Genomic DNA, 10,223 nt, shown 5'->3' with positions numbered 1-10,223 from the left:
GTCTCCGTCTACGTGACCGGCTGATCTACTGATCTCCTGCTTCTTCCTCCTTCAGTCAGTATCTCTCCTCAGGTCTGTAGCTGGCTGTCTCCATCATGTTCAGAGCCGCCGTCCGACTCTCAGTCTCCGGGGTCCGGAGTGTAACCCGCACACAGCCAGCCTGTCGAGGTATGTGTTCACCTCTGGATGATATCTGTTGTAGCTTTTGAAACTATCACGTGAGATCATGTGTGTCTGTCGGCTAACATGGCTAGTTAGCTGCTATTAGCTTAGCAGGTGTATCTATAAATAAATACAGCCCGCACTGTCACACGTGTTAATGTTTCACTCAAATCATGTAGACTTGTGTTCAATGCTACTATTACCCACATAATGGTGAGTGTGTTCAGCTGTCAGCAGGCTGTGTCCTTGTCATGACCCAGCTGGTGAGGCTCAGTCTGAGGCCTAGCTGCTAACATGCTCACTAGGCTAGTTGACTAAGGTTAGGTTGACTAACATGAGCTACAGCTGGGTGTGCTCAGCCAGCTGCTCTCCAGTGTCTTCAAGACCATCAAGGCAAGAAGGCTTGCTTTGTAGTGCACATTTCAGCAAAAGGGCAATTCAAAGTGCTTTACACAAACATTCAAGAACATTAAGACACAATTAAAACAGTTATAAAAACATTAAAGATTAGAAAATAAAAGCTAGGATAGAAGCTAAAATAGAGTATAACACAAGAGTAAAAGCTCTAGTGCAGTATAAGATCATTAAAAGGCAGCAGCAGCAAACAGGAAAGTTGAAAATCAGAGTTGGAGTTGGTCCTGCAGGTTTCTGGGAGCTTGTTCCAGGTATTTGGTGCATAAAACTCAGGGTCATCAGGGTATGGTTTGGTTCACAGTACAGGAAAACATGATGTTTATGATGTTTTAGCGAAAACTTTGCTGTATCCTCATGGGAACCGAGTTAAAAAAAGTGTCTTCCAATTACTTTTTTTTAGAAAAAGAACAGATTATGGCTGTAGAGTGACATTAAACCAAGAATACATTCAAATTGAAAACAAACACACATGCCATATCACTGGGAAGCCTATATGTCCTCTTTACGATACACCAGGGGTTGATAGAGTAGGTCAAACGAGTAAGAGTAACAAAATGTCCACTACAGAGGACACATGTCAATGGGCTGAGTCTCAGGAGGATATTTATATATATTTTTTAATTTATTTTTTATTGAAGAAAATTAATTTACAAACATTAAGGCATTGTAATCTAAACTCAATACTTCTAATATACAAGGCACAGCTGGATAGGAAAGATGACTTAAATTATAAATAAATAATATAATAACAAAAATAAAAGAGGGGGTAGAAAATAATTCAAGGAACAAAAAAAGAAATGCATAAATAAATAAATAATAATAAGACTGAACTCTTCCATAGTAGCTCTAGGGGTCATCATCATATACTTTGTATCTATCTATATTATCACTATAGCATTAATAGAAATGTCCTGAATGTCAGAGTGTGTTCAGGCTGGTACGTGCAGTATAGGCAGGTCATGCCAGGACGTTTGGCATTGATCCAACTGCATTACATTGCTAGATAGCATGTGTCCTTATCCAACGTCACTGTGTGCATACCCTCAACTGTATTACCCTTCTACATTACACGACTCTAGGTGTCACTATAAGCTATATTTTGTTGGTGATTAGGTTGTCTAACTTAGAACTGTCTTTTCTTCGTGCAGCTCTTTTGGCCTCAAGGTGTTACTCACATGGGAAACAAGAGACCGATGAGGAGTTTGATGCCCGCTGGATCACCTATTTCAACAAGCAAGACATTGACGCATGGGAGCTGAGAAAAGGTATGTTTGTATTATGACCGTGAAACTGAATCACATCAATCTGAGACAGATTTATGGACAGAATGATAATCACAATTATTTTTGATCAATATTGAGATCACGATTATTTATCATGATTATTCATTGATTTTAGTGACAAAATATTTTTATTACACTTTCCCATTTAAAGATAGGGTCGATTATGTTGGAAAGCATAATTTGAAAGTAGCATAGCCTCAGGAGATCCGTCTAAACCCCCCCCCCTCCCCTCCCCTCGGGGCTCCTTCCAAGGCAACGCCCCCACACACACATGCACGAGCAACGTCACATCGTAACTACTTCACAGACACAGAGCGGAGAGAGGACCTCAACTCAACAACGCTACCTCATGACAAGTAACCGCGGCAGTGCTACTTTTGGCTGAGTTTTCTCTTCCATTCTCCAGTAAACTTGCGGCGGCAACGCGCTTTGAGTTCAGGCTGGTGCACGCCAAGGGTAGAGTACGAGCAGTGAGGCATCTGATTGGTTCTTTCCAAGCGGATCGCGAGGCAGTGATTGGTAGATGTTTTTTTACAGGTTTACAGCAGCTACACATGACGACTCTTTTCCGGTCCTTTTTCAGAGCTCTTAAGTAATCGATCGCTGTCGGGGTGTAAAGACCATTTCAACCAATATAGCAAATAGTGTATACTGGATAACATCGTCAACCCTGCCTTTAAATAAACAGAGCACAGATTTCACTTACATGATGTGCTACATTCCTGCTAATGTACACATCTTTGCATCAAAATAAGACTAGTCCTTATTCACAGAGCATCTCCTAGAAGAAAAATAAAAATTGTACCAAAGCCTTTTACCCTAAATTAAATCAACAGAACACTGCTTTCATGTTCACATTGTGCCACATTCTTGACAAATTTAGCATTAATTTAAGACTTAAAATAAGGTTCTTCTTCACCTGAATTAAGAGCATTTTCTTTTTGCCCGTCTACTCTATGTTAAAACAAGTAATATACAGTGTATTACTCTTCTACTCTGGACTGCAGCCGCAACGTTCAGGAAAGTTCTTCACAGACTGTCGCTGTAGGGTGCACATGCAGAAGCATGAAAGCTCCCCAAAAGTGAAGCTAAAACATCTCAATCGCTGGCCGGTGGCTGGCTGTTATTTTAGGAAAGGCTTGATTTGATAGCAGCGCGGTTTTCTATGAGTGGAGAACGCATTTTAAACGTCAACATCGCAGTATATCATATTCACGTATTTATGGGAAGCCACAGTCGTTACAGCGATTAATATTTGATAAATTGTGCAGCCCTAACTCAATACATAGTATCCAACAGTTATTACAGGGGTTAGCATGAGGAAGTTGTTTTCAGTTCAGTTAGTTAAGTAGGTCAAAGCTAAGGTTTGGCGATAATAAAATATTGACTGAGTCAACAGAGAGTTGTCAACTAGTAAAGATTTGGTCTGATCTGAGATCTGTGAGGATGACTGGTTTGACTATATTAGATTACAGGATGAGTGCATTAGTGATGAAATAGTTTGAGTTTTTGTTTATTCACTAGATATTACTTTAATAAAGTACACAGTAAACTTTATTGTAGTAAGATTACTAAAATATAAACATTAAACATTTATGGTTTAACAATTATGCAAATTTGATTTCCACAATGACATAACTGATCTGTCTGTAAATGCAACCAGTGTTGCCATGATAACTTGTCTCTGTATATTTGAATGGGAGTAACAGCCCCCATGTACATTTAATACTAGGGCCAGTTATAATATGAATGTTTTCAATTAGGGCTGCAACAAACAATTATTTTCATTGTTGATTAATAAATAAATAAAGTATTTTTTCAATTAATCGATTGGTTTGGTCTATAAAATGGTGAAAAGGTCGATCAGTGTTTCCCAAAGCCCAAGATGACGTCCTCAAATGTTTTGCTTTGTACACAACTCAGATATTTGGTTTGCTGTCAGAGAGGAGTAAAAAAAAAATATATATATTCACATTAAACAAGCTGTAAGCAGAGAATTTTGACTATTATTAATATTTTTTTTACTCAAACCGATTAATTGTCGATTATCAAAATAGTTAGTGATTAATTTATTAGTTGACCATCGATTAATTGTTGCAGCTCTATTTTCAATGCTAGTGCTAATTCGTTTCAGAATAGATTCCCAAACAACATATTTTCAATAACTCATTTTGAGGAACATACACGTTTTTCTACGAAACCTCTTTTTCATTTAACAAAAGAATCCAAACTTCTCAAATGTAAAGTGTTTGACAAGTAGCTGTACAAGAACTTTGTGTAAATAAAATACACTCTAAGATCGGCAAAATTATTATTCAAATCTGAAACTGATAAAAGAATAAGAAAGAGCGATACCAATCCGAGCAGGCTTAGGGTACTTGACAGTTTTCAATACTTTATGCTAAAGACACCCTTTGGTCGGTACCAAATGCTGTTTGATGTCTGACCATAGCAAACACAACCACAGAAAACAACACTGAGTGAAAAATATTCGCAAGCTCACATGTCTGGTAATTATTTTGTAACATGAACGCTGCATTTCTACCTCACTATTGTGATAAAATGATTTACACCGTAACGGCTTTCCAGAGTAATAAAATCCTATCAGAGAGTATTATAAACAGCTCTGCAGTGTTTTGGCGTCTGATAAGCCTTCAGACACGTTAATCTGTTACTGACCCCGGACTTCCTGTATCGTATTTCATCATCTCAGTGGTACCTGAAGCATCACACATTATTTCAATGCAGGGTTATTTTTGGTCTGAAGAGAGAAAAGCACAACAGAAGAGATGATTTGAGTTGCAGGAAAGAAAGCGAAATAGGGAAAGACTCATTATCAGGTGAGAAATGATAAGACCAGAAATGATTCCTCTAGGCAGTACTAGTGGTTGAACATTACACTAAAACATACACAGGAAGTAGTTTTGCAAATGTGGTTGGTGTTGCAGTTTTGCCTTGAAAACATTTGTATGCTCAGCTTGTAACTCAAACTTACTCAAACTTGTATACCCAATTTCGGCGTTTGTCAAATTCAAAATAGTATTGTGTGTGGCTCGTAGGGCTGTAGCCTACCGAATAGTTTGAAGCTTCATTCATAATGTTGACATTGAATTATTAATGCCTCACCTAAACATTGCGTACCTTTTCCTTTTGAGCAACAGCCGAAATGCAGCTTGTAGTGAAAGTGTTTATTTCTGTTTCATTTCTCCAATTTAACAGATATAATTTCTTCTTTCAGGGATGAACACATTGATTGGTTACGATCTGGTACCTGAGCCAAAGATTCTCGAGGCAGCACTGAGAGCCTGTCGGAGGTTAAACGACTTGGCCAGCGCCATCCGAATTTTGGAAGCTGTGAAGGTGAGAGAGAGAAAGGGATCTTTCTGAGCTTGGTAATAATTTGGAGAATGTTGCCTACCAGCATCTTTGCTTGTTGATAGTCATAAGTTAGTGATTAATGGGTTTCACCATCTGTCTTTTCCTCAGGATAAAGCCGGCCCTCATAAAGAGATCTACCCGTATCTGATCCAAGAGCTGCGGCCAACATTAGACGAGCTTGCCATCCCTACACCCGAAGAGCTCGGCATTGACAAAGTGTAGATGAGTAGGTATTAATATACTCTGATCAGTCATGTGTTTCTCATAAGAGGGCAACCTAACAGACGTGTTGTTTGTTTTGTTTCAGATCTAATGACGGTGGATATCCCCAGGACACAGAACCCATGTGCTTAACTGTTTGCCTCATATAATACGTGTGATATTTAATTTGGCCTTTATGAAGTTCTTTTGCTTGTAAAATATTGACGAACCTAATAAAGGAAAATTTATCTTTGAGTGTCAAAAGTATTTTGGGATATTTTAAGTAGTTATTGAAACAATACACTCAATTAATTACAAGTTGCTTTAGCTGAGGGCAGAGCCTCACTTGTATGGTGCATGTTGACTGAGTGTGTGTGAGGACATTGTTGTGAGAGTCACTTTTTGCCACCAGGGAGCAGCGTTTTCACATGAATGTAAAAATCATTTACTGTATTCAATCTATATTTCATCTGTTTTCATTTCAGGGAGAATGTATGTGCTTGTAAAATAAACATGTTCAAATTGCAAATGGTGTAATGTTGTTATTCAACACATAACTGGAATATTGCCCGAATGGATACGAAATATGACAACTTAAATTGTTTTTGAAGTTTTGTTTCTTTTAAAGATTGGGACAGTAGTCAATTTTATAGTCCATGGAATGTTCTGTATTTTTACAAGCGGTATTATACAGAGAATATTAGATTGTTTTAATATTATGTTATGCTCATAATTACCATGCACGCCACCCTTATTGGGATGAGCATAAAATACCTCCAATGTGTCAGTAAAAAATGTTCATTGGGCTTGTGTCTAGTACCATTTTGAAATGTGCACAATTGTATTCTCTTTAAAAACAAAAATGTACTCGATGGTAAGATATTCTTTGAGTTAAAATAACCTGAGTTGAGTAAATTATTTCAGTGCTCTTTTCATCACTGCAATCTTTGCAATTATTATCAGCTAAAACTGTAAAAACTGTGGTGCAGTGGAGTTTAAAGGGTATTAACAAGTCAAAGGTACTTAAATGCGACTAGTAGATCTAATGTAATTTTTGGTATCCTTTGACGTGCTTAAGAAAAGTGAGAACAAAATTACTTGATAAAACAAGCTATTTTTGCCAATTTCAACATTTATCAATTTAAGTGACATGTCTGCCTAACACTCTCAGAAAAAGACATCTTGAGCTTAATGAAAGAATGAATTTGATTCTTGACCAGGGATACCCAATTTGAAAAAATATACAATTGCAATTAAAGAGGGTTGCAGGTTCAAACCCGGTTTGGGGCCCGTCTGTGTGGAGTTTGTATGTTCTCCCCGTGTTAGCGTGGGTTTTCTCCGGGTTCTCGGGCTTCCTCCCACAGTCCAAAGACATGCAGGTTAGGTTGATTGTTGACTCTAAATTGCCCGTAGGTGTGAATGTGAGCGTGAATGGTTGTCTGTCTCTATGTGTGTGTCTCTCCTGTGATAGTCTGGCGACCTGTCCACGGTGTACACCGCCTTCGCCCAATGTCAGCTGGGATCAGCTCTAGCCCCCCTGCAACCCTTAATAGGATTAGCGGTTACAGATAATGGATGGATTTTTGTAATTGCTCATTTTCATTGAAAAACATTAAAATTATTATGGTGGGATTTTAGCAGGGATCTGTATCAAACAAAGATGTTTTCTTAAGTCCGTAGAATATGATGTGTAGTTCAGTACATCTCTGCAGCACCACAATATTTAACTTAAAATGGTATTTTGACACAGTTTGCCTTTAACAAATATTGTGCTTCCTGCGATTTGAAAATTGCAGTAGGCAATATTGCGATTGTGATAAAAAATTCTATTAATTGTGCAGCCCTATTCTTGACTTCTTATCCTATAATCAATCTGGTCATGTCAACAGCATATGCCTCTGGCTTTTTATAGAGGGGTTGGAGTCAATATAACCTAGATTTCCAGTATGTGTTACATATAGTATTTGGGCTGTTCAAAATAGAAGTGCATGAGATGTTCATCAAGGTGCCAAATAGCAGTTGAAATGGTTTTGTAGACAAGCAAAAGTCAAGAGCCATATGTCTATTCAGTAAGTGGCCTACAGAGTGGCAAAGTTGATCTGACTGCAACACATACATCTATTTGTTTATGCCACCATGAATACAGGAAATAAAGATGAACCATTGACGGTTTTAGCTACGCTCCATTGGCTCCCAGAATCTTTTAGAATAGATTTTACCATAACTGTACGTTATGGGTTGTAATGGTCCTTTAAAGGAATTTCAGCAGTTAGAAAGGACTGAGTGGTCTACAATCTGTCAGATATAAATTTCATGAATGAAATCAAACCATTCTGAGACAGAGAACCCCTTTCAGTCACAAGGTAGGAGCTGCAATCAGTTTTTGGCAGGTGAAAACTGTATTTTATGAGTTGTAATGGTCCTTTAAAGGAATTTCAGCTGGTAAAAAGGACTGAGTAGTCTATAGTCGGTCAGATATAATCCTCATGAATGAAATCAAACCATTCTGAGACAGAAAAAGCATTTCAGTCACAAGGTAGGAGCTGCAATCAGTTTTTGGCAGGTGAAAACTATGGGTTGTAATGGTCCTTTAAAGGAATTTCAGCAGTTAAAACAGACTGAGTGGGTTATAATCTGTCAGATATAATCCTCATGATTGAAATAAAACCATTCTGAGACAGAAAAAACATTTCAGTCCCCAGGTAGGAGCTGCAATCAGTTTAATAACCTTTCAGCATATTGTAATTCAAGTGTTCTGAGAGATACCTAGACTTCTGCACCTCCTCATGGCTCTGTTTTCAGGCTTTAAATAATCTAGCCCGTGACGGGAGACTTTGGCCAATCACAGGTCATTTCAGAGAGAGAGCCTTCCTATTGGCTGTGCTCTGGTTGGTGGGCGATCTCAACATGGCTGCCGGGTCACAAACTTTCTAATAAACAGTACACTACAAGATGTTTCTGAAAACATTTTATGCGAGAAATAGGCATTGCAGTATATTGATTCATATTTGATCAGCGCTGCCTAGTTTGACCGTTTGATCAGAGTTCGCGAGGGTTTGACAGCTGCTCAGAGACGGCAGGCTCCAGCTCGACTATGATTGGTGGTTTTCTTCCGGTGTGTGAAATTTTGCAGATGCCATTAGGAGCACCAGAGGACACCGGAGGACACAGAGGCACATGCTTTTTTTTCAGATTACCTGTCTCATGCACTACTGTCAGTATATAGTGACTGTTTTATATTAAAAAAATACATTTTTTGAATCATGTTTGCTCCATTTCTAACCACTGCAGCTTTAATGGTCTTTGTTTTTAAATTTCACTATTTTAGCATAGATCTACTGTCCTGTTATTGTCTCATTTTATAGCCTATCTGCCCTTGTTTGAATTTGTTGCACTTTTCTTTTCTTTTGTAAAGCACTTTGAGCTCTTGATATGAAAAGTGCTCTATAAATATATTATTTTTGGGGGAATTCAAGCTATTAGATCTTCAGTATACCTTCGACAGATGACCTCTGCCAGCCTCTTTTACACACTGTCTGTTAAATGTACTTAAAGGGACTGTTTGTAACTTTTTACACGTATAAATCTACCCGATCGGGATCCCATGTGGCCAGAGTCTCTGTTCCGCTGCCTGCTTGCTTTCACTCACACAACATGCGCGTTTGCTGTCTCGCTCCACCTCTACACGTTCATGCGCGCACACTCAACACTGCGGAAGAGTTAGTTTAGCTCTGAGAATATCTAGTGAATGTACAGTGGACTTTTGTGCAGAAATAACTGCTGCAGCTCCTCCAGACCAACAGAGGTTTCCCGTGTCTTGTGAAGTGACGCAGCGAGTTACGTTATCGTCTCCGACCGGGTGCCGGTGTCTCCCTGCGGGCGCAGTCAGGAGACAATAACGTTTCTCTTCCTGCTTCAGCCCCGGCACCGAGCCGCTTTGAAGGGCCAACACTAGGATCAGCAGTGATTCATGGAGAGACCTTCGTCTGGTCAGCTAACATTACTGCCAAGCAGCTGAAATAAAGAGTGATATTGTGGTTTTAGCTGACGTGTGTCGCCTCACTGTTTTGAGCGATGCTCGTTCATGTCTATTTAGAGCAACTTTCGTTGACTTAACGGCCACAGGTGTCGCTGTTAACAAGCATTTCTGATTCTTAAAAACAGCCCCTTTAATCCTGCTCAAAGGAAAAAAAGACAGTGACTAATGGACCATGACTTTATAGCCAGACTGAATTTCCATGCTGGTTTCTGCTGTGGAGGAAAAAGGAAAAAAGTGTGCTGTGGGTGTAGAGTATAGAGGTCAGAGCCAATGTGAATGGAGCAGACTAAAATAATGTTTTGTCATATTTTTAGTTAGAGGTCGAGTTGCCTCTATGTAACCACCATGCAAAGTGTGTAGGATAACAGCAGTGGGTGGGACTTTCCGTGTGAAGTGGGTGGGTATAGTTCCACGGATGTGCAGGAGAGGAAACCCACTTTACGAGCTCTACGCACCGTGGGGCGGGCCTTTCATTCACGCGAGTTGTTGGGGGTGTAGACAGACAATCAGAGATGTTTGAGTTTCCATGCGCAGCAGTGACCAAAGGGAGGTAAAGAGCAGAGCAGATTTTACCCCTCCTCCTCCAGCTCACAGCATTCCGGCCTCCTCCACACTACAGGGGCTTTCTGGAAACACATCTGAGGCTGAGCAATCTGTGTTTTCTTGTTTCGAAAGAAAGCTGGTCATGAGATGCGATTCATTTCTGCAGGAGGGAAGAAGGAAAAACTAGATCCGACCTGTTGGCG

At 39.4% G+C, this 10,223-nt stretch overlaps 1 protein-coding gene across 3 annotated transcripts; it reads left to right on the top strand.

The window, feature by feature from the left end:
- On the top strand, positions 1-5,967 carry LOC119487464 (cytochrome c oxidase subunit 5A, mitochondrial-like). Of its 3 annotated transcripts, none has more exons than XM_037768352.1 (5): positions 1-168; positions 1,725-1,841; positions 5,098-5,219; positions 5,346-5,463; positions 5,924-5,967. In XM_037768352.1, exons 1-4 carry the CDS (start codon positions 96-98, stop codon positions 5,457-5,459), a joined length of 426 nt encoding a protein of 141 aa, XP_037624280.1. In that variant the 5' UTR covers positions 1-95; the 3' UTR covers positions 5,460-5,463; positions 5,924-5,967. The 3 variants fall into 3 exon arrangements, with proteins under 3 accessions (XP_037624280.1, XP_037624279.1, XP_037624277.1); XM_037768351.1 differs by having other exon boundaries at positions 2-168; positions 5,553-5,967; XM_037768349.1 differs by having other exon boundaries at positions 2-168; positions 5,545-5,967.
- The last annotated feature ends 4,256 nt before the right edge of the window (positions 5,968-10,223 follow it).

Source organism: Sebastes umbrosus, chromosome 4 (assembly GCF_015220745.1).
Source record: "Sebastes umbrosus isolate fSebUmb1 chromosome 4, fSebUmb1.pri, whole genome shotgun sequence".
Classification (NCBI taxonomy): Eukaryota; Metazoa; Chordata; class Actinopteri; order Perciformes; family Sebastidae; genus Sebastes; species Sebastes umbrosus.
This window is presented reverse-complemented; position numbering and strand designations above follow the sequence as displayed.

Bases quoted from the DNA above. Each gene is read 5' to 3' on its own strand.
- LOC119487464 (XM_037768352.1), top strand. From the start codon at position 96: ATGTTCAGAGCCGCCGTCCGACTCTCAGTCTCCGGGGTCCGGAGTGTA. The intron at 169-1,724 runs GTATGTGTTCAC...TTCTTCGTGCAG, and splicing joins CACACAGCCAGCCTGTCGAG to CTCTTTTGGCCTCAAGGTGT. The intron at 5,220-5,345 runs GTGAGAGAGAGA...TCTTTTCCTCAG, and splicing joins GAATTTTGGAAGCTGTGAAG to GATAAAGCCGGCCCTCATAA.